At 34.5% G+C, this 25096-nt stretch overlaps 1 protein-coding gene and 1 non-coding gene across 7 annotated transcripts in view; one reads left to right on the forward strand and one right to left on the reverse strand.

Annotated features, from left to right (window-relative positions):
* LOC114091683 (importin-8) overlaps positions 1-25096 on the forward strand; it is a 72807-nt gene that overhangs the window by 7452 nt on the left and 40259 nt on the right. For 5 of the 6 annotated variants that reach the window (XM_071610018.1, XM_071610019.1, XM_071610016.1 and 2 more), the window contains 11 exons: positions 6533-6689; positions 12683-12841; positions 14248-14404; positions 16931-17020; positions 18405-18499; positions 19412-19496; positions 19948-20082; positions 22272-22371; positions 23745-23821; positions 24199-24315; positions 24747-24836. In XM_071610018.1, coding sequence (XP_071466119.1) covers positions 6533-6689; positions 12683-12841; positions 14248-14404; positions 16931-17020; positions 18405-18499; positions 19412-19496; positions 19948-20082; positions 22272-22371; positions 23745-23821; positions 24199-24315; positions 24747-24836 — 1262 coding nt within the window. The remainder of the gene's footprint in view (positions 1-6532; positions 6690-12682; positions 12842-14247; positions 14405-16930; positions 17021-18404; positions 18500-19411; positions 19497-19947; positions 20083-22271; positions 22372-23744; positions 23822-24198; positions 24316-24746; positions 24837-25096) is intronic. The other variant, XM_071610015.1, reaches the window with a different exon arrangement.
* On the reverse strand, positions 21712-21784 carry Trnaa-ugc (transfer RNA alanine (anticodon UGC)). The gene has a single exon. It is a non-coding gene; the product is annotated as a tRNA-Ala (tRNA).

A 25096-nucleotide genomic window follows, 5' to 3' on the forward strand; every position in this document is an offset into this window, starting at 1 on the left:
TGATTCAGGACATGGTGGTGCATGCCTGAAGTTCCAGTGACTCGGGAGGATGAGGCAGGAGGATCACAGGTTTGAGGCCAGTCTCAGCAATTTAGTGAGGCCCTAAGTAATTTAGTGAGACCATGTCTCAAAATAGAAAATGAAGGTGTCTGGGGATGTGGCTCAGTGGTTGAGCGCCCCTGGGTTCAATCCCTGGTACCAAAAAACAAACAAACAAACAAACAAATAAATTGCATTTGATGCACCTAATCTACTGAACACCATAGCTTAACAACACAGTATACTCTTGAGTTTCTGTTGTTTACCCTCATGATCTCTTGACTGTGGTTGCTTAGCATCATGAGAAAATATCTTGCAACATATTGCTAGCCCCAGAAAATATCAAAGTTCAAAATTTCAAGTATGGGTTCTATTGAATGCATACTTCTTTTGCATCATTCTAAAGTTAAATAAGCATGCATTGAACCACGATAAGTCATCTCTATTCATTATAAGTGATCTGAGCAATGAAGAAGAATACAAAGAAGAAAGTAAAATTATCCAATATTCATCATTCAGAAATGACCCTCATTGACATTAGGTGAACATTAGTGTTGCATGTGTTCAGGTACAAGGGTTGAAGAATAGTTTCATAGAAATTGAATTATAATCTACATGCTGATCAAAGTATTTAATTTCACTTGGACAAAAAATAAAGAAGGAATAATTAAATTCTGGGACTATGTTTATGAAAATATAATTATGTGTTGCCTGATGATGGGGACATGTTTTGAGAAATGTGTAGGCAGGCAATTTATTTATCACTGTTCAAATATCATAGCATCTACCTAAACAAACCTGGACAGGATGGCTTCCTACACATCTAGGCTTTGTGGTATTTATCTTTGGAAAAGTGGTTGATTGTCGTAATGACTGAAATGTCATTATGTGGAACATAACTCTATATGATTTCCTACAAGATTGCTTTGTGGTTTAGATAAAAAAGAAAAACCTATGGAAAAAATTCATGTTGGAATTATTTATTTTAATAAGGTTTATAAGAATTCTGTAAATGCTTTTTGCAATTTTAGATCTCATTTGTTTAATCTTTGACTTTATAAAGTGGGGCTGTTCTAGGGCTGGGGATGTGGCTCAAGCGGTAGTGCGCTTGCCTGCCATGCTTGCGGCCCGGATTCGATCCTCAGCACCACATACAAACAAAGATGTTGTGTCCGCCGAAAACTAAAAAAAATAAATATTAAAATTCTCTAAAATAAAAAAAAAAAAATTAAAGTGGGGCTGTTCTGAAACAACATTTTACTAAATGAAACCTATTTTAATAATCCAGGTATTTGTAGGGACATTGTGATGTTCTTATGAAGCTTTTTAAAAATATTTTAAAATATATTGTTTTAGAAGATCTTAAAACAATTTATTACATTAATGTGTTGTTTATATAACATACAAACAAAACACAGAACTTTTACATTAGATTACACTTAACACCACTCTCAAAGATAGCTGCCATCAAATTTGGGGCAATGCTTTAGTTTTTTCCATTTACATTACACATGCTATTTTCAAGTTTCCTTTCTTTCATTAAACCATGTACCTTGGAGATTATTCCATGTTTGTGTACACACGCATTCTTCATTCTTATAGTGACTCAGTAGTATTTCATTGTGTAGAACTGTCATGGTTTATTTAAACAATTTGATATTGACAGACATTTCCCTCATTGTCCTTTTTTGTTGTTAATAGAAGCAGTGCTTAATGAGCATCTTTGGAAATGTACCTCTAGGTATTTGGGAATTTTTATTTTTTAGAATGAATTATTAGGAATGAAATGCTAGGTTAATAGATGTTAAAGATATTAACATTTATAATTTTGAATCCGATCACAAAATTACTTTTGCTTTTTCTTTCTTTTTTAAAATATTTATTTTTTAGTTGGATACTTATTTTGTTTATTTTTATGTGGTGCTGAGGATCGAACCCAGGGCCTCGAACATGGTAGCCAAGCACTCTACCATTGAGCCACAACCCCAGCCCTTGCTTAATTTTGTACCTAAGAGGGTTGGGTGTGTAGCTCAATGGCAGAGCCCTGGCAGGAGGCCCTGGATTTGATCCCCAGCACTGTGGAGGAAAAAATGTGCCTTAGAATGCTAGGTTCCCCATATCCTCACTAACTGTGTGCAACCTTTTTTTTTTTTGTGGTGCTGGGGATTGAACCCAGGGCCTTGTGCATGCAAGGCAAGTACTCCACCAAGTGAGCTATATCCCCAGCCCTGTGTACAACTTTTTTAAAAAATTTATTTTTGTGGTGCTTGGAATACAACCCAGGGCCTCCTGTATATTAGGCAAGTGCTCTACCATTGAGCCATATCTCTAGCTCTACAACTTTGAATCTTAATAACTTAGGTAATGAAGTTTTCATATAAAATATAATCTGTGTGTAAAGGTGCTGTTTTCTTTATAATGTATGTGAATTTTAAATCTTTTAGCTGCAGGACAGTTTGGTTTGGTGATTGATTATTTCCTAATGTATTGGAACAAACTTTCAATCTTAAAGCATCCATTTTTGCCATTGAGTTTGAAATATATTGTATAACATTTTACAGCTATCCTAAAGAATAGTTTATAAATGTTCTTTTCTATTTAGTCTTTTATTAAAATACAAGGATGCTTTATCACTTTAAGGTGACATCTAGTTAGCCTGTCATTCATCATGATATTAAAAACAGAATGATGTGGTCTTTGTTTTAAAGAAAGATCAGCCTGTATAAACTGTTAAAATAAACAAACAAAAAGCAAACAACAGACCAACCAAAAAAGAAAAATTAAGTGGAAAGATATAGCTCTACATAGCCCTGTTTTTGTAGGAAAACAAATTTATTTCCTTATGAATTGGATTAAGATGTTAGTGTTTTGTTTCTTAGCGCTGGAAAATTTTTTAAAAAATATTTATTCTTAAGTTTTAGGTGGATACAACATCTTTATTTTACATTTATGTGGTGCTGAGGATCAAACCCAGTGCCTTGTGCATGCTAGGCGAGCACTTTACCACTGAGCCACAACCCCTGGCCCCTGGGAAATTTTTTTTTTTTTTAAAATTTTCACCTTTTTGGCAGACAATTCTAAAATATTCTTTCTATTATTAAGTAAACTTAGTAGTAAATGTTTGCTTTTAGCTTACTGTGAATTTTCAAGAAATAGGAAAAAAATTAATATTTTAATATTGCCATGTCAAAATAAATTTGGAGGTTTGCTCTATTGCTTTCCTTTCAAAGTATTGATAAGCATAATAATATTAATAATATAACCAGGTAGTATGCAGAGAAGGAAACTTTTTTTTTTTTTGGTACTGGAGCATTCGACCCCTGACTGAGTTGCTGAGGCTGGCTTTCATCTCTCAATCCTCCTGCCTCAGCCTCTCAAGCTTCTGGGATCACAGGAGTGTGCCACCTCACCTGGGAGGAAGCCTATTTTAAATATAGGATATTGAAGTTGTAGTTTGGAATCTTTCAAGTCACTTTTGTTTTTAAGTGTTCAACTCCTTGTCTCTGAAGAGAAAGAGACCCTTTATTAAAGTTCCTCTAGTAAATGTAAACTTGGCTTCAGAATGTACTTTTCTTTAATGCATTTTGCAGTTGCTGTGAGAAGAGTAGTTTGTATTTAAAAGTGGAGGTTGAGAGGAATATTATATTGGACCTGAAGAAGTCATCTGCAGTGAATGATGTAGGACCAATCAATTGGAAAAAACAGAAAAAGCTTTTCAGGACCCCGCTCCCCTACCTGCCTGGTTTTCATTCTTCTAGGTTGTTTTCCTTTTTGTATGTCAAAGGGATGGGGTGATGATATTACAATTTATAGTTTTTTATGTATAATTTGTTAAGACTAACTTCAGCATTCTAAAATGCAGAAGCTAGTGATAAACAGAAAGATAATGTTTATCATTTCAGAAACATTTCAAAAAGCTCTTTTCTTAAAACTGTTTTATTTGTGGGATGCTTCTCTGCTCTTACTAAAAATCTCTTTAATTTTATTTATAGCTTATACATTTGTTATCAGATCTAGCCTTTAACAGATTGAAGTAATAGCAATGGAGAGAAGGGCTACCAAATTATGATGAAGAATGCAAAGACTTAGAAAGATCACCTAAAAAGCATGGCATTCTGCCTCACCGAGTTTATAACAGCACTATCTTGATCCTTTGAGGTTGTGGAGCCCAATTTATTTCTGTAGTTGTGTTTCTGAGTAGAGAGTGAAGTTTAAGTGATGATACATTGTGCTTGCGAAGGAGAGAGGCAGGCAACTGAAAGCCACAATTAGATATTATTTCACCCCAGTTAGAATGGTCATCATCAAAAAGACAAAAAACGGGCTGGGGACATAGTTCAGTGGGAGAGCCCTTACCTAACCTGTGTGAGGCCTTGTGGGATTGATCTCCAGTATTGAAAACAAAGAATAACTAAAAAAGCAAATGCTTCCTTTTCTCTAAAAGGGAGTTCTTACACACTTTTGGTGGGAATGTAAATTTAGTAAAATCACTATGGAAAACAGTATGGAAATTCCTCAAAAAACTAAAAATAGAACTACCATATGATCCAGCTCTGTGCTTCTGGGTATATGTCCAAAGGTGATAAAATTATTATTCCAAAAACATTTGTATTCTCCTGTTTATTTCAGTACTTTTCATAACGGCTAAAATATGAAATCAACTTAGATGTCCTTCAGTGGATGAGTGGATAAAGATCCCCCCCAAATGAAATATTATTCTTCCCTAAAAAGAATGAAATTCTGTCATTTGTAGCAACATGAACAGAACTGGGGGTCATTATGCTAAGTGAAATTAGGCAAACACAGAAGGTCACATACCATATGTTCTCACTCATTTGTGGTAGCTAATAAGTGAGTTTTGTAGAAGAAGAGAATGGAATAGTGGTCATTAGACTTTTGAAAAGTTAGGGTGAAGGGGGGTTAGAAAGAATTTCATTAAGGGGCACCAAAACAGAGTAGAGGAATTACTTCTGGTTCTTCTTTAGCACAATAAGGTAATGATAGATCAAAACAATCTATGACATATTTCAAAATGATTAGAATAGAACAAAATTCCCAGCACGTAAAAGTGAATGTTTGAAGAGATGGAAATACTTATTAAAACATTATGATTAAGGGGCTGGGATTGTGGCTCAGCGGTAGGGCGCTCGCCTATCATGGGCGGGACCTGGGTTCGATCCTCAGCACCACATAAAAATAAAGGCATTGTGTTGTGTCCATTAAAAAAATTATGATTAAAACATTACTTCAGTGTTTATAGCAGCAAAATTCAAAATAGTAAACTATGGAATCAACCCAGGTGCCTATAAATAAATGGGTTAATATAGATATATAGATAGATAATAGACATAGATTGATAGATCTATGTCTATTATCTATCTAATCTATCTATATATCTATCTATATCTATATATATATAGATATAGATAGATAGGTATATAGATAGAGTTCTTCTCAGCAACAACACAGAATGAAATTATGGCATTTGCTGGTAAATGGTTGGAACTGGAGACTCTAAAGCTAAGTGAAATAAACCAATCCCAAAAAAACAAAGGCCAGATGTTCTCTTTGATATGTGGATGCAGACTCACAATGGGGTTGAAGGGAGTGGAGGTTCACTAGATTGGAATGGTGACAAAGGAAGGGGGATGGGAATGGGAAAGAATATCTGTATTCATATATGAATACATGACCAGTGTAGTCTATATCATGTAAACCACAACAATAGGAAGTTATACTCCAGTATCTATGATAAGTCAAATGCATTCTACGGTGTCATGGATAACTAAAAAGAACAAATAAAGACATCTCTTATAAAAAAAAAAAGAGTGGGAACAAAATAATTGATTGTATTTATTTTGATAGAAATAAATAGAAAAGAAATAAACAGAAGAAAAATTTCCTGAGATTTTCCAAAAATATTTGAAGGATAGAAATGATGCCAAATTTCCCTATTAGTTATAAGTAATAAATATCTCAAAAGGGTTAAATAAAAATTACCAGTGCTTTAAAAAGCATAAATATTCTAAGATGGTAGTACCAGATAGTAGCCAGTGAAAGAAAATAAACGGAAATACCAGTCTGTGTAAAGGAAAGCAGAGCTTTACCTGTTGTCAGTTCAGTGTTAGGCATTATGAAAAGTGTAATTTTGTGATCTTAGTGTGTATTTTGTATGGTCTCATTTAGACCACTTTGTGTTTTGTCTAAGGATATATCTATATCTATATACATGATTCCTAGATCATTTTTTTTTTCTGGCTTTTAAGCTCTGGAGTTTGATTTGGCAAAATATTTTCTGCTTTGACTACCTAAAGTGAAACCTTTAAATTCTTACCTATTTCCCCTTCCTAACTTGGCTTTATTCCTGTAAGATTTGCCTTTTCTGCAGGGTGTCATGTTTGGCACTGAAGGGCTTAGCCTTTCCTGCCCTATCCAGCTGAATTAAAACATTTCTTTTGATACTAACACATTAACATTCTTTTCCCAAACACAGCTGCCATCTACCTAAAGAACATGGTGACCCAGTATTGGCCAGATCGAGAACCTCCACCAGGAGAAGCAATATTTCCCTTCAATATTCATGAAAATGACCGCCAGCAAATACGTGATAACATTGTGGAAGGGATAATTCGATCACCAGATTTAGTGAGGTATGTTGTGTTTTATCTGTGTAAGTACTAGGGAACATGAAATATTTGGATCTGGGGATGAGAGCGGTGAGTTTGTTTTTTTCTTAAAAAAGGTAAATAAGAAAGATGGACACTCAAGGAGTATTATCTAACTTATGTCTTTGCCTTTATAATTCTTTGCCTCAAAATATTTTGGAAAAGATTTAGTTGTCATAAGTTGCCCCCCAAAAAAGTAAGGTAAAAATCAAACTTAACTAAAATGATCGTGTAAATTCTTGTGAAGTAAATAACCTATGTTGTTAGTAATAATCTCTTCTTTCTTTTATATTTGCTTTCCTTTTCTTTGATATGAGGGATTGATTCTGGGAATTTTCTTTTTTTCTCTTTTTCCTTTTCTTTTTGGTACTTGGGATTGAAGCCAGGAGTGCTGAACTACATCCCCAGCTTTTAAAAATATTTTATTTAGAGACAAGGTCTCACTAAATTGCTTAGTGCCTTGCTAAGTTGCTGAGGCTATCTTTGAATTTGTGATCTTCCTGCCTCAGCCTACCAAGCCGCTGGGGTTACACTGTGCCCAGCCAATTCTGGGAATTTTAATCTACTGTTATTTTAATTCTTTACCTATGTTTTTATTCATGTTTTAAATGAACTAAATGTCTTTTCCTGCAGCAAAGAAAGAATAGTCAATATAAACTACAAAAGTTAATGCCAGTTTTTTAGATTCATAGATTAGATTAGATGCTGTAGAGAGCACTGCCCAATAGAACTTTCTGCAGTAATAGAAGTGTTCTTTGTCCAAACTGTCCAGTATTTAGCCATGTGACTTGCCTTTTGAGCACTTGAAAATGTGGCTAGTATAACTGAGGAACTGCATTTTAAATTTCATTTAATTTTGATGCATTTAAAGTGTGTATATGTAGTTAGTGACTGTTCTGTTAAGCAACAAAGCAATGAGTCATACAGTTTTTGCAGTCTTAGGTTGAGATTTTTTTCTTTTTTCTTACAGTGCTAGAGATTGAACCCAGAGCCTTGTGCATGCTAACTCTACCACTGAGTTACACTCCCAGCCCCAAGTTTTGCAGTCTTAACCCATTAAGTCCCAAGTTTCCAATTCTGCAAATATAGTAAATATTCAAATATCATTTACCATAGTGTTATATTTGTTGCTCAATTTATTAGTTTTTATAGTTTCACATTTGGAATAATGGAACAAAAATGGATTAAAGTAGTAGAAACAGATTTACTCCAACATATGAGCTAGTTATTTTCTTTTAAAAATGGTGGACAAGGGGCTGAGATTGTAGCTCAATGGTAAAGTGCTTGCCTCGCATGTGTGAGGCACTGGGTTCAATCCTCAGTGCCACATAAAAATACATAAAGATACTGTGTGTTCATCTACATGTAAATAAATATTAAAAAAAAAAAATGTTGGGCAAGCCAGATGTAGTGGTGCATGCCTGTAATCCAAGCTGTTGGGGAGCCTGAGGCAAGAGGATTGTAAGTTTGAGGCCAACCTTGGCCACTTAGAGATTCTATCTCAAAGTGAAAAATAAGGGGTGCAGGTGTAGCTCAGTGGTAAAAGGTCTCTGGGTTCAGTCTCCAGTATAAAAGAGAAAAAAAAAAAAAAAGAAAAAAAGGAAGCAAACAGATTAAACAGTGGTAAGGGAATGAAATTGTTTAACTTTAGCCCTGAGCGTCTAACAGAAATTATGATATAGGCAATGGGAAAGGAGGTAAATAAGAGAGTTAACAGTAACAGGAAGAACAAACATTGAACCATTTGTGCAGTTATTTTGTTAAGAGGAGAAAAATAGATGTGCTAATTGATGAAAATCATCATGATTCTCATTGGTTGCCAGTCATGGCCCTGATAACCCTGCAATATCATCACGTATTCATTTTTTTGTCAAAATGCTTACATTATCTGATCTACCTGAATCTTCTAATGGTTTTACATAGTAACATGAAGGATGGCCTTTCATAGTCATTCTTTGGCTTGGAATGAGAAAGAACTGAGAGGTCAACCAAAGATGGTTTTTTTTTCTTGTTTTGTGGTGTTGCTGGTTGAATCCAGGGCCCTTGCGTGCTAGGCAAGCTCTCTCACTGAGCTACAACCCCAGCTCTGAAGATGAAATTTTTTGGAGGTGGGGGTGTACCAGGGATTGAACTCAGGGGCACTCAACCACTGAGCCCCATCCCCAGCCCTATTTTGTATTTTATGAGACAGGGTCCCATTGAGTTGCTTAGTGCCTCGGCTGGCTTTGAACTCACGATGCTCCTGCCTCAGCCTCCCCAGCTGCTGGGATTACAGGCATGCACCGTTGTGCCTGGCTCCTTGAAGATGAGATTTTTAAGAAATTAAAAGTGTCAGTTTTATTACATACAAATATGACCTATTTGTAAGGACTGTTGCTGGTGACATGAGAAGGCCTCCTGTTATGAAAGTTCTTTGTGGCTTTGCTCCTTCTGTCTTTAAGGCTTAATTGTGATCACCCTGAAGACATATTTTCTTCCAGTTCTCCAGTTTTATTTAAAAGTATTGCAAAGAAAATTTCAAATAGATTTGGTAGCACAAGAAAAAGCCTTTTTTTTTTTTAAATTTACTGGTTTCTGGGAATCCAAGTTAGCAGCTGTTGAACTGAACATTTTTTCTTTTGTATCATAGAATCCTAATCTGCCAGACCAATTTTTTAACCATTTGCAAATTGTATGTAAGAACAAATTTAGTGATAATGTTTTTGTTTTTTTTAAGAGAGTTTTTTTTTCTGTTTTTTTTTATTGGTTGTTCAAAACATTACAAAGCTCTTGACATATTTCATACATTTGATTCAAGTGGGTTTTGAACTCCCAATTTTACCCCAAATACAGATTGCAGAATCACGTCGGTTACACATCCACATTTTTACATAATGCCCTATTAGTAACTGTTGTATTCTGCTACCTTTCCTATCCTCTACTATCTCCCCTCCCCTCCCCTCCCATCTTCTCTCTCTACCCCATCTACTGTAATTCATTTCTCTCCTTGTTTATTTTCCCATTCCCCTCACAACCTCTTATATGTACTTTTGTATAACCCTGAGGGTCTCCTTCCATTTCCATGCAGTTTCCCTTCTCTCTCCCTTTCCCTCCCACCTCTCATCCCTGTTTAATGTTAATCTTCTTCTCCTGCTCTTCGTCCCTACTCTGTTCTTAGTTACTCTCCTTATATCAAAGAAGACATTTGGCATTTGTTTTTTAGGGATTGGCTAGCTTCACTTAGCATAATCTGCTCTAATGCCATCCATTTCCCTGAAAATTCTATGATTTTGTCATTTTTTAATGCAGAGTAATACTCCATTGTGTATAAATGCCACATTTTTTTTATCCATTCGTCTATTGAAGGGCATCTAGGTTGGTTCCACAGTCTTGCTATTGTGAATTGTGCTGCTATGAACATCGATGTAGCAGTGTCCCTGTAGCATGCTCTTTTTAGGTCTTTAGGGAATAGACCGAGAAGGGGAATAGCTGGGTCAAATGGTGGTTCCATTCCCAGCTTTCCAAGAAATCTCCATACTGCTTTCCAAATTGGCTGCACCAATTTGCAGTCCCACCAGCAATGTACAAGTGTACCCTTTTCCCCACATCCTCGCCAGCACTTGTTGTTGTTTGACTTCATAATGGCTGCCAGTCTTACTGGAGTGAGATGGTATCTTAGGGTGGTTTTGATTTGCATTTCTCTGACTGCTAGTGATGGTGAGCATTTTTTCATGTACTTGTTGATTGATTGTATGTCCTCCTCTGAGAAGTGTCTGTTCAGGTCTTTGGCCCATTTGTTGATTGGGTTATTTGTTTTCTTATTGTTTAATTTTTTGAGTTCTTTGTATACTCTGGATATTAGGGCTCTATCTGAAGTGTGAGGAGTAAAAATTTGTTCCCATGATGTAGGCTCCCTATTTACCTCTCTTATTGTTTCTCTTGCTGAGAAAAAACTTTTCAGTTTAAGTAAGTCCCATTTGTTGATTCTTGTTATTAACTTTTGTGCTATGGGTGTCCTATTAAGGAATTTGGAGCCCGACCCCACAATATGTAGATCGGAGCCAACTTTTTCTTCTATCAGACGCAGAGTCTCTGATTTGATATCTAGGTCCTTGATCCACTTTGAGTTAACTTTTGTGCATGGCGAGAGGAGGGGATTCAGTTTCATTTTGTTGCATATGGATTTCCAGTTTTCCCAACACCATTTGTTGAAGATGCTATCCTTCCTCCATTGCATGCTTTTAGCTCCTTTATCAAATATAAGATATTTGTAGCTTTGTGGATTAGTCTCTGTGTCCTCTATTCTGTACCATTGGTCCACACGCCTGTTTTGGTACCAGTACCATGCTGTTTTTGTTACTAGTGCTCTGTAATATAGTTTTAAATCCGGTATCGCTATACCACCTGATTCATTTTTTTTTTAAAATATTTATTTTTTAGTTTTCGGCGGACACAACAACATCTTTGTTTGTATGTGGTACTGAGGATTGAACCCGGGCCGCATGCATGCCAGGCGAGCGCGCTACAGCTTGAGCCACATCCCCGGCCCCTAGTGATAATGTTGATAGTTTCTAGAAGCCACATTTTTTCCCTTATTTTAAATCTCTATTATGATTGAGAGCCTATTGAGGAAGTGATCACTGAACTAATTGTTGAGACAACATCTTTTATCACTTTATGGTTTCATCAAAGGGATAGTCTCTTTTTCTGTTTTGTATCTTTTCTGTTGCTTTCTAAATTTATTTATTTGGAGACGGCTCTTAGCTTTCCTCTTCAGAAATTGCCTGGCTAATGCATGTTTTTTTCTTATACTCAGAGTACAAAATTAGTATCTCAGCTGCTTTGACGAGTGCAGCACTCACTGCTGGTTGTGAACTGATGAGGGATGAGTGTTCAATGTTTGGGTTCATTGAGATGCTTCCCATAGTTTTGTAAACCTCCATTTAACTTACTTTTACCATCTGCAAACTAGGTCTATCTAGTTTTTTAAAAAAAACAGTGGAATCGCAGAACAGTTGAAATGATGAACTATTTTCTCTCCTCATTCCTTTTAGGATTTGGTAACCAAAATATAAAATACAGCATGCTGAGAAATCTTACAAAGCTGAGGTAGATTCATTGTTTTGAAATTTTTATGAGTTCTTTTTTTTTGGTACTGGGATTTAACCCAGGGATACTTTACTATTGAGCTACATACCCAGCCCTTTTTTATTTTTTATTTTGAGGCAGGGTCTCACTAAATTGCTGAGGCTGATCTCCAACTTGTAATTCCCCTACCTTAGCCTCCTGAGTTGCTGGGATTACAGGCATGTACTACTGTGCTTGGCCTTACAAATTTATTTTTAAGTTCATATTTTAAAAAGCTGTCTTTAAAATAAGACACTTTGAAAGGCTTCATTCATTTTCATTCTGTTTATTTTCAGTAAATTGAGCTACTGAGGAATTTTTTTTAAAAAAAAAACCTATTTTGTTGATTCTCTGCCAGCACATAGAGTATCTTTTATTTATTTATTTTGTTTTAGGTGGACACAGTATCTTTATTTTACATTTATGTGGTGCTGAGGATTGAACCCAGTGCCTTGTGCATGCTAGGCGAGCACTCTACCAATGAGCCACAACCCCAGCCCCAGGAATTTTTTTTTTTTTTTTTTTTTAGGACTACTGTTTTCCTTCCTACTCCACATATAATGCAGCCTCATGCCACATTACACCATTTTGATCAACCATATATATGATGATAGGTCCCATAAAATTACATTATCTAGTGATATAGCCGTCTTAAGTTTATAAAAAGTCCACTCTGTGTTGTTCCCAAAGCTGTGAATTTGCTAATTTATGCATTTTTCATAACATTACCCATGGTGGTAAGTTATGTGTGACTGTGACTACATAATGGGCAAATAGGAGCTGGAGAACTTTTATGTAAAATATTAGCGGTCCTTGATACATTATACTTCTAACTACTTGTATTTTTTACCTTTTTCCCTCTTACCTTACAGAATTCAGTTAACAATGTGTCTCCGTGTCATCATTAAGCATGATTTTCCTGGTCACTGGCCAGCGGTAGTAGACAAGATAAACTTTTACTTACAATCGCAGAACAGTGGAAGCTGGCTTGGCAGTTTGTTATGTCTTTACCAACTGGTGAAGACTTATGAGTAAGTTGATTTCTCTTGGCTGAAGAGAACAGTCTTGTGTCACTTGGGATTGATTTGCGTAGAGTGGTCTGCTGTGGGTGTTCTGTAAAACCAGGTTAATTTGGAAAATGTTGGGTTAAATATAGTTAAGCATGTTAATTTACTGCAGTTATTCAAAGCCACTTTAGTCTTTAATGTATATTGCTAATTTCTAATGCAGATATAATATGCAGTGCTTCTCAAACATTTATTAACAGTTTTACTTGGAGACTCTAAATGTTTTACCTTAACATTTGTCTTCTCAGGAGCATATTATGAAATAAGTCAAATCAGATACCTTTCTGGATGTAAGAATGAAAATGTTAAAGTTTCTTTGGGGATATTCTTCTCCCATAAAAGTTGTTTGAGAGGTAGAGGACTAGGATCACATTTAATAGTATTTTCTGATTTAAAAGAGGATTTCTGCTTTTGCATTCAAAATCTTATTATTTCCCTTCTTTTAAAATATTTAATGTGCCTCAACACACAACTAAATCAGTCAGGGTCACTCCAGGTAAATTGGTTTGGCACTGAATAATCCCACAGACACAGAAAGTATGTTTTTCTGATTGCTCCTTGGCCCCAGCTCCCACAAAGGAAGCAATAGAGGCAGACAAAAGAAAGAGAATACTCCTGAGACCATCCTGTTTATTGAGGGGAAGACAGTCAAGAAAGTTCAACCCAAATAAGGTATGGGATTGGGTTTCAGGAGGTTGCTTGGTGATGTCTTATGGTCAGCAGATTGACATCTTGGAAGGCCACACACATATCAGGTGCTGTGTGGGATCAAAGGAGGAGCGAGTGAAAAGGACACACAACCCATTCAGAACAGCAGCATCAGTCCAGTCCCCTCCAGCGCTCAAATGCTCATAGCTCACACACACAGCCCATGGCTGACTCATGAAATTAGTTCAGACTCTTATTTGTACAATTTTTATAGAATATTTTAGATTTTTAGCAATTAAAGTGATCTAAGAGCAGCTAAATTTGTAAGTTATTTTTACTTCTCAATTTAGGATAATAAGAAAAAATTTCCCCATATTATGAGTGCCTATATAAACTAGCTTTTCAACTTGTATTTTATAGAATTGTGATTTAATAAAAATGACTGTAGATACTAGAAAAATTTAAGAAAGCTGCATTAGTCTTGGATGCTTTTATTAAAAATAAGCCTTAATTTTTTTTAGAAAGATTTTAGGTATTTTGCTTAGAACAGGGACATACTCCCAAAGTTTATTCCAACAATCCAAACAGAAAGTGTAAGCCAAAAAAAATTTTTGGGGAGGGGTTTGTTTTATGTTGTTAACAAATATTTTTCATTCATTGTTTATAGTTCTTTGGGGAAGAGGGGACATTATTTTTCATTCTTTTTGTCTTTGCTCATGTAGATATAAGAAAGCAGAAGAAAGAGAACCTCTTATAGCAGCGATGCAGATATTTCTGCCACGTATTCAGCAGCAAATCATGCAGCTCCTTCCTGATTCCTCCCATTATTCTGTATTACTACAGAAACAGATTCTCAAAATCTTTTATGCTCTTGTTCAGGTAAGTTTCTACTGCAGAAGCCAAAAATGAGGTCTTGTATTTCTTCCTCACGTGTGGAAAATGCTCAGAGTCAGTTATTATTAAAAATTATTATATATTTTCATATATATTTCTTTTAAAAAGAAATATGAGAAACAGGATCACAGAAGTTAACAGAGGTGAGATTCAGTGTCTGTGCTTCCATTCCAGTGTCTGAAGCTCCAGGTCAGTAAGAACCAACACATTACTTTCCCCCAAAAAACTGTTAATAAATGTTTGAGAAGCACTGCATATTATATCTGCATTAGTAGACATTTCTGCCCAAAGCATAGTTATGATTATAAGAAAAGAGTAAGGAAAATAAGAATAGAGTCCTTCTTTTATTGGAAAATCATATTTATGATAATTTCTCTGTCTTCCACCAACCTAAAGCTAACCAAGATTCGGTGGCTCATTTTTCTTGATTCAAAATTTTCTTTTTTCATATCTGAAAGCTATAAGGGCTACTAATGTGGGAATGAAAAAAATTATAAGACAGACATGTAATGTATTTAAAATATAAAAGTATTTAACAATAAATCCTTGAAAGGCTTGGGTAAATGAGGTCTGGTTGGGGAAGAATCCTTGTTGTCACCCTAAATAATGTATTGATTAGTGAATTGAAGCTCTAATACATGTTTTTAGTTAAATTCCTCATGATACTAGGATAGTTTTGTTGAACTTGAGAGGCAGGACAGTTTATTCTTGGCACTGTTTCAGAACATTTCATTTCAATATAGATTTATAGTTATATTGAAGTCTCATCTTTAAAACTGTCTGTGTAGGGGGTATTACTGGCAATTGAACCCAGGACCTTGGGTATGCCAGGCAAGCACTCTACCACTTAGCTACACCCTCAGCCTTACATCTTTTAAACTTTTACTAAAGACAGTCTGAGCCAGACTTTTGTTTTTCAGGTCAGCCTTTTTGAGGGATTGAGAGAGGAAAGAAAAGGAGGCAAATCTGAGAAGAGAGAACTAGAATATTAGAAAAATATATTCCTCTACCTTTTTTTTTTTTTTTTTTTAAATAGAATAGGGAAGGAAGATGCATGATGCCTCTACTTATCGAAGCACTGTTTTGAAATCTTCCTCAGGAGGATCACTTTACTTTGAGGCAAATTTTTTGTTCAGTGAGATGTTTTGCCATTAGATTTGATAATAACCCTTTTGTTTAGGACCAGACTTGACTTTCTTATTGGGAGAAACATAGCTAGGAATTGAGCAGTAAGATAAAGACTGACCAAATCATTTTTCCTAAGGCCTGTTGTTATTGTTGATTTGCCAATGGGGCAAAATCTAATTTTTTTTCTCTCAACCTATACATGCTAAAAACCTAAAAAATAGGTAAATACCCTCAACACTTTTAACCATTTTGGTAATCTGTTAATGTACTAATATAATATGTTCCTTTGAAAGCAAAAATTTCAAAGCATTGAGGGACACAGTTGCAATAATAATGTAACTAAAAAGTGACTGCCAGTATGGAAAGAGGCAGAGGAATATTTTTTAAAAGTCTGTACAATGAGATTGATTTTGTCTGAGTAGCATTTATTTGTATGGGTACTTGGATATTTCATACATTCCAGAGAAATCACCATTCTTTGCGTAACTCTCAGCCTGGTCCTCCTCTGCACCCTAATTCAAGTCTGAATGCATCCTCAGGGCATTTTGAATAAAGTGTGTACTGAATGTAGCCTATAAAATTCTTCATCCCTCCACCTTTATCTTTACCACTTCTACGTGTGAGTGTGTGTGTGTGTGTGTGTGTTTTCTCCAATTAGACTGTAAGCTTGTGAGGGCAATGACTATCTTACTTACTATGTCCTTAGCACATTTTGGAATAAACATGGAGGCACTGTCCCTCCTCTCCTACAGCTCACAATGTAGCAGGAAGACAAGTGCCTGCTTCAAAGTGGACTGTGGTTATTATGTCACAGTGTAGATGAGAGTAACTAAAAAATAGTTTCATGAGTGTTCAGTAAGGTAAAGATTATCATTAAAATGGTTGAAATTAAAAGTTTGACACGCAAAGGGATAAACAGTAAAAATCACTTACCTGGAATATAAATTCTAGTTAAAAGTATAGGTCCATAGGTAAGCTTCTCACAGTTATGTAGGTCCTGTTTTATTTACTTTTACCATCTATAGACTACGTTTGTCCATTTTAATGATATAGTGTTGCTGAATAAATAAGAGCTTAATTAAAATTTTTTTCAAAATTATACATAATTTAAAAGTTTACTTTTTCTTTTTGCTGGTGCTGGGTATTGAACCCAGGGCCTTGTGCATGCTAGTCAAGCACTCTACCAACTGAGCTATATCCCTAGCGTAGACATATACTTACACATCTAATTCAAGTTAATTTTAGGTTAAATCATATGAAATTGCTATTTTAATGCTTAAAAATTAGCTATTTTACATATTTTTAACCTTTTAGAATAGATAAAATTGCTGATTTTTATGGTAAATGGGAATTCTTCTTTATGTTGTTGTTCTGTTTTTCCAGTATGCATTGCCTCTTCAGTTGGTGAATAACCAAACCATGACAACATGGATGGAGATCTTCCGAACTATTATTGACAGGACAGTCCCTCCTGTAAGATAGGGGTGTTCTGAGAAAAAAATGGACAGTCTTGGGTTTGGAGTACTTGTGTTGGGCTAATTCATTATCCTATCCTGCTATTTGAAAAAAGAAAATTGCTACTGTAATAATATTAATTAATTAAATAATCATTTTTAGAAAGCTCAGAAGCAAAAATAATGAAATAGCTAATTCTACTAAATATGGTAAAAACCATTTTTAAAACTTGGTATTCCTCTAGCCTTTTTTCTCTGCATCTATATACAATAGTTTATGAATAAAAAATAGTACTTGTATATACTATTTTGAAGTTCATTTTGGCCTAAAATTTAATATATATATATATATATATATATATATATATATAGATTATGAATGTTTTATACTTCATTTTTGTCAGATGCTTTTAGTGTTTTAAATATGAGAACACAGTTAACTTTTTGTGCACGTGCACAATTATTTTCTCTAGAAAAATTTCTAAAAGTGTTTAGGCTTTTGACACATCTTACGAAATGATTTCCAGAAAGGGCACCCTGATTTATACTTTAATAAACAGTGGCTGAAGATGCCTATTATGAGTATACACTGAATTCTAAGTTTGCCTATTTCATATGTCTCTTCTTTTGATTTGCAGTGAGAGTATTTCTGCATCTGTCAAATTAACCCCTCACTCCCCAATATATTTTTTCTTTTGCTATTCTTAGGGTTGAACTCAGGGGTCCTTTACAGTGAGACACATCCCCAGCCCTTTTTAAATTTTGAAACAAGGTCTCACTAAGTTGCCTAGGCTGGCCTCAAACTTGTGATACTTCTGCCTCAGCTTCCTGAGTTGCTGGGATTACTACATTTGGCTTAATTTTTTGTATTTTTACATTTAAGCTGGTCTTAAAGTGTACAATATTCTTTCCATTGTTCTTATCTTTGGTGTATATGTGTGTGCTAGGAATAAACGTTAGGTCTTACATATGCTAACTATACTTTCTACCACTAAGCTATATCCCTAGTTTTATTCTCTTTAATTTGAAACATAGTATATAAAGGTTTAATGTACATATATAGATGCTCAAATTTTAGTATGTAAAATTTTGTGAGCATCACTCAGATTAAAATGTAGAGGCTTTTTGTTATCTCAAGAGTTTTATCAAGGGATCATGATGTTTATATTTTGTTGTCTACTTATTTGGCCCTATTGAAGATAGTAGATAATGTGAACAATGGCATTGACTATGAAATTTGCTTATTTAATTCCTACCTAGCAATCTATAAAGAATGCTTGTAGAGCAATCTAACTACACATTTAATATGACTTAATCTATACCAAGACTTATTCTGTTTTTGTTAGTCACATAAATCCTTTTATTATGCAGACATTTAATCTGGGTGATTTTTGCCCTCTCAGGAGACTCTGCAAATTGATGAAGATGATAGACCAGAACTAGTATGGTGGAAGTGTAAAAAGTGGGCTCTGCATATTGTAGCTCGTCTCTTTGAACGGTAATTCTCTGTTTATTACATTTAGCTTGTACAGTCAGTATAATAAAAGTGGATACGTCCCTTCTTGCTCTGCAGTTTATAATTATATGTCTTCAAAACCACAGAGGGCAAAAAGTCACCCTTGGTTTAAAGTGGCTTAATTGCGATCATTGGCTTTGAGATCATAATGAGGTAGGGAGCCTTCTCTGGCTCTTTTCTTTTATTCTGTGAAAAACATGGAAAAATAACATTATTCAGTCCATTAGAAATATCCAGGAATTATGTAAGAAGGTGCATGGCTATCAAGCTCCATTAGAAAGTAAAATTTAATTTTAAGAGCATTTATTGGGGAGATAGGGAAGAATGAAGGAACTTTGGATTGTGCAGAGGGCAATGAGGGGAGGGAAAGGGCTGTGGGGATGGGAAGGATGGTGTAATGAGATGGACATTATTACCCTACGTATGTGTATGATTACACTACTGGAGTGACTCTGCACCATGTATAGCCAGATGAATGAAAAGTTGTACTTCATTTGTGTACAATGTGTCAAAATGCATTCTACTGTAATGTATAAATCATTAGAACAAATTAAAAAATTTTTAAAAAAGAACATTTATTGAGAGAAATTTATTACATGTCAGATAAACATTTTATGGAAAGAAAATTATTACATGTCAGATAAGCATTTTTTAGTCCTACCATTAGCTCTGTAGGAACTCTTGATTTAGAAGGTAAAAGCTTACATGTGAAATTTTAAGTATGGCTCAGAGTTTGAGCATAGCTCTTTATGATTTCATTTTGTGCCTTCTGAAAAAGAGGAATGTGTTAGTTTTGTTACAATAGAATGCATCGTTCAATGACTATATTTAAGCTAGTGAGCTTGCTTTGTTTTTAAACTTCATAGTATTTGAAAATTTTCTTTGAATTTTAAGGTATGGAAGCCCAGGAAATGTCACAAAAGAATATTTTGAATTTTCTGAATTCTTCTTGAAAACCTATGCAGTGGGAATTCAGCAGGTAATAAGCCTTCACTTTTAAAACAGAAAATTATTTCCATCTACTCAAAGGTGAATTATAGACATACTAATTCATTACATTATTTTTGTGGTAGTGGGGATTGAAGCTAGGGTGCTCTACCACTGAGCTGCATTTTTCTTAAAATAGAAGTCTTAATTTATTTCAGAGAGCCAACAGTGGAATAGAAATTAGACTTAGTCTGAGTATTTCTGCAGGTTAGAAATAGGACAAATGCCTGGGAGTCACAGCAAGACAGCCTTTGATTCAGTATAACACGAATGTATCTAATAATTATAAATGCCTATGTGAGCTTTCTCACAAAATATTGATTTCCTCCTAAATCTATTATTTTTAATCTCTATGTATTTTGGATTTTGTTATGCCTAAAGTGCCCCATCTCTTTTAATTTTAAAGTTGTTTTCCCATATTTTCTCTTCCTATTTTCCTGTAGGTACTACTAAAAATTTTAGATCAATATAGACAGAAAGAGTATGTAGCCCCTCGTATTCTTCAGCAAGCATTCAACTATCTCAACCAAGGGGTTGTTCATTCTGTAACCTGGAAGCAGATGAAGCCGCACATACAGGTAAGTGTCATAGAGTAGTTCTCCAGAATCGTTCTCCAGTTAACTTAGGTTTCCCAGGTAAAAGGAGTGTTATTAATCCTGTATTTATATTTAGTATCTCTTTATTTCCATTAATAACTTCTAATAAGCACAATCTTACATCTGTTATGGACTTGGAAAAATTTAGTCATTTGAAAAGAGCGAGGCCTTTTATTTTGAGAGTTGGAAGACTTGGATTCAGTTGACTTTGTTTAAAATCTCATTTATCTCAGTTTCTCTTCTGTTGAGGCTCATAACGTTTCTTATCTAAAGGTTACTAGGATCACAAATTTTGTGAGAAAGTATTTTGAAAACTCAGTTGAGCTCTACTAAGACAGTATTATTGTATAGAAAATAAAATCTGATATGTGGACCATTTTTCTTTTATAGGTCTGAGCAGAAAAGTTTTTTATTTTCTTTAGATTAAGTTCTTCAGTAGAAGTTAACATTTTCTGTTTTTATACCAATTGTTTACTTAAGGTAGAATTCAGCATTATTACTTAAACTACAAACGAGAATAAAAAATTATGGGCCATTAATAAATAACTCACACATAAATAATCCTGGCTAATTCAAAAACATTAGGAGCTGAATCACCACTTCCCAACTATGAGTTCTTCAGTTCTGTAAGTTGGTATGTAACAAGAAAATAAATTGTTTCACTTTTCCTTTGTGTCCAGAATAGGATTTGGTTAGCATTCTGTTACTATTAGTTTTAAAAATATAGTATTTTGGGGCTGGGATTGTGGCTAAGTGGCAGAGTGCTTGCCTAGCATATGTGAGGCACTAGGTTCGATCCTCAGCACCATATATAAATAAATAAAATAGACGCCCATTGAGAACTGAGAAGTACTTTTAAAAAAATATATAGTATCTTGTAGAACTTGGCTGAGGATCTGTTTTGTCTTGGGCTTTTCTTGATTGGTAGGCTTTTGATGGCATTTTCTATTTCTTTTTTTTTTAGTTGTTGATGAACTGTCTTTCTTTCTTTCTTTTTTCAATTTTACTTATTTTTTCAAAGAACCAACTTTTTGTTTTGTCAGTTTTTTCAGTTGTTTCTTTCGTTTCAATTTCATTATTTTCTGCTCTGATTTTAGTTACTTCCTGTCTTCTATTTTTGGTGTTGAATTGTTCTTTTTCTGTGGCTTTGAGTTGTAATGTTAGGTAATTTATATGTTGACTTATTATTCTTTTAATGAATGAGCTCAATGCAATGAACTTTCCTCTTAGTACTGTCTTCATGGTGTCCCAGAGATTTTGATACATTGTATTACTATTCTCATTTACCTCTAAGCATTTTTTAATTTCATCTCTGATTTCTGCTATTATTCATTCATCATTCAATAGCATATTATTCAGTTTCCAGGTATTACAGTAGCTTCTATTTTTTATTCTATCATTGATTTCTAATTTTTTCCATTATGATCTTATAGGGTATTACCTTTATTCTTCGTATTTGGTAACAGTTGCTTTATGGCATAAGATATGGTCTGTTTTAGAGAAGGATCCATTCTTGAATTATTCAGTTTTGTATAAGTAGTTGTTAGAGCAGTGTAAGAGAGGCCACTAGTTTAGGACTCCCCTAAACATGCCATTTTTTTGTCGGGGGTTGGGGGGTACTGGGGATTGAACCCAGGGCCTTGTGCATGCAAGGCAAGCACTCTACCAACTGAGCTATATCCCCAGCCCTAAACATGCAGTTTGGAGGTTGAAAATTAGTCTTTTGAAAGTGGAAGAAAAAAAAATTATAATATTGTTGATAAGTGGACATTTAGGACCAATGTGGAAATGTTAAGAATTTCAACATAAGAAATAGAAATATATCCCTGACTTGACATTTTTCTTCCTTAAAGAAATCAAAGTCTGTTTAATGTCAATTTGTTAGTAAAATTTCATTGTCCCTGTTGTTGCTTCAAAGAGTAGTTTATATTTGTTTCTTCCTCTGTGCTTTTACTCGCTGTTCAAAAGCAATCTTACCTGTAATTCTAACCCCTATGCCTGCTTGGGGACTTTTGTTTACTTGCTTTCATCATAGTGAATGCAGGCTTAAAAGAAGAATTACTATAATTGGAAGAATACGATCATAGAAACTGTCAATGAATACACTATTGGTATTCCCCAAATTTGAATAGCCCATACCCATTTGTTGTTTTGTTTGTTTCTCATCTTAGAATATCTCTGAAGATGTGATTTTTTCTGTGATGTGCTATAAAGATGAGGATGAAGAGCTGTGGCAAGAAGATCCATATGAGTATATAAGGATGAAATTTGGTACTTGAGATATTTTTTCCTTAATAGTTCCTGGATATGTAAAATAATATAACTATATTTACATTTTAAGCAGTTTTTTTTTTAATCACTTTGTTAAATTCCCAAAGTTTCACTTTATTTCTTTAACTGAAGCTCATGAGAGTTTGGTGTCCTTTTGAACAAGAGAATTTGAGGCCTTTGGGTGTGGGAGATGAAAATCCTCTGTATCTCTCTTAGGAGTGCTGAAATACTCATGAAGCCATCTGTTACTTAGGCTGTGTCCCGTGTATTTTCAGGGACCATCTTTTTCTTTGTTCTCACCTACAGATTGGGTTGTTCTCAACTCTGAGACAGCCTTTAGATTTCTGCATGTTTTGGGGGCATCCTATTTCACCTGTCTCCTTTCCCTATGACTAAGTATTCCACAGGGAATAGGATTTCTTTTAGACATACTGCATGTGCACGATTCTCTGGGGTTCTTTTCAGTTTGATCTTCCTGGACGCTGTTGAACTGTGTAGGTTGCCTAAGTTGTTTCCCTTTATCCTTCTTTAAGCACTTAACATAGTAAAATATTAATTTGTGTGTTTCTATCTCTCCCACAAGTTAGAAGCTATCTGAAGTCAGGAGCTTTGTCTTATTTGTTTTATTTTATATTTTTTATCCTTTCCTCCCTCTGTATTCCTCTGCTAGTGCGTGGCCTTAATATGTCTTCAGTAAATGTCGAAATCAATTACTAGAACTAACACAAAGATGCCAAATGTGCCATGACAAAGCTGTGCTGTCATCTGTTCAGCCAGGTGTCTCTAGCTATCTGAGTTAAACTTACTGGTATGAGCATTAGATTATCAGACTCTGGTGTTTTTACAGGGTTTTGTAAGTGAGGAGGCACTTTTTCTCTTGGAGACAAAGTTCAGGAAGAGCAAATGAAACATTTACCACTTGCTTTGTTTCTTTATCCTATCTTTATTTTTTGAAAGTCATGTGTAGAATTTATTACTTCCCCTTCCTTATGTATTTGTTTTCCTACTTTGCTTTGACAAGACAAAATGATTAGCTAATTTTCTCCTCTTTTTTTCCCCGACTTGGTACCAGGGATTGAACCCTAGGGTGTTTTACCACTGAGCTACACTCCTAAGCCCTTTTTGTTGAGATGGGATCTTACTAAGTTGCTGAGGCTGATCTCAAATCCGTGTTCCTCCTGCCTCAGTCTCTAGAGTTGCTGGGATTATAGGCGTGTACCACTGCACCTGTTCTTCTTAGCTTCTTTATGCTGTGAATGGCATTATGTGGATTATTTTATTTTTTGGTCTGAATTATTGGTTGGTCAGATTTAAAATCTGTATCATAAGTCACTACATTTTTACTAATATGGTTTGACCTTTTGAAATCTTAGATATTTTTGAAGATTATGCTTCTCCTACCACAGCAGCCCAGACTCTCTTATATACTGCTGCAAAGAAAAGGAAAGAGGTATATAATTATTCTTTTTAATGTCCCATTGTATTTGAAAATTATCTTGTATTAGTTATAACCTAGTTTAAGAATATTTTTGCTCTAGTAAGGAAAAAGTATATTCTAATATACCCCTAGTATTCAAAAATAATATTATCATAAGTTGTAACTTGTCAGTTTAAGAATATTCTTTGTTCTAGTAGGGGAAAAGAGTGAAGTACTTTTGGTTATTATTTTTTTTTTTTTAATAAATTGTACCTTTCTTATTGAGCTTAAGGTTATTTGATAAAACACAATAAAATGGTTTTTATTTTTGAAAATTTATATCATATTTAATACTTTATTAAGATAATGAAAGTTCTTGTAGACTAAAATGGATTCTTCTATTTCTTTAGGTGTTGCCAAAAATGATGGCATTCTGTTATCAAATCCTAACAGACCCGAACTTTGACCCTAGGAAGAAAGATGGAGCCCTGCATGTGATTGGTTCCCTAGCTGAGATTTTATTGAAGGTTAAGATTATCAAAATTTAATTTACTTAATAAAATTGCAAAGCACAGACTAATAAGATAGTATGAAAGTTATGGATAATTTAAAAATTATGACTTCCTCTGGGTGATTGAGTCAACGATACAGATCCTTCTTTTTGTAACCTATTTCTTTATTAAAAGAAAATTTGACTTTTGTCAGTTTTTCCTTATGAAACTGCTCTATAAAAAAGGATACGAAATGATTTTAGTGTTATTATTTCTACAAAAATCCATTAATATCTAATTGACTTATTGTGTTTTAAAATATGCAGTATGTAGGTCAGACAATTTTACAAAATTGTGAATAGATGTATATAAATGCAAGTCATAATAAACATGCTTTATCAGGAAGTGATTCTTACATATGAGAAAAGCCACTGATAAATTGAAATTTAATTTCTGTTTCCTAACAGAAGAGTTTATTCAAGGACCAAATCGAGCTATTCCTACAGAATCATGTATTTCCTTTATTGTTGTCTAACCTGGGATATCTTCGAGCTAGAGTAAGTTTTTTGTGTATCTATTTTATACCTTAAAATCCTCGTCTGTAAGAAAATTATTGAAATAAATGTGATATTTTAATAAGAAGTTCTTGTGTGAGGAATGCAGGTGTAGCTTATAGTTACAGTGCCTGCCTAGCATGTGTGAGCCCTTGGATTCAATCCCTAGCACCACCACCAAAAAAAAAAAAAAAAAAAAAAAAAGTTCTTGTTTATGTGACATTATTGCTCAGTGCCATAATTCTAATAGCTTTCTGTTTACT

The sequence above is a fragment of the Marmota flaviventris genome, chromosome 3, assembly GCF_047511675.1.
Source record: "Marmota flaviventris isolate mMarFla1 chromosome 3, mMarFla1.hap1, whole genome shotgun sequence".
Taxonomy (NCBI): domain Eukaryota; kingdom Metazoa; phylum Chordata; class Mammalia; order Rodentia; family Sciuridae; genus Marmota; species Marmota flaviventris.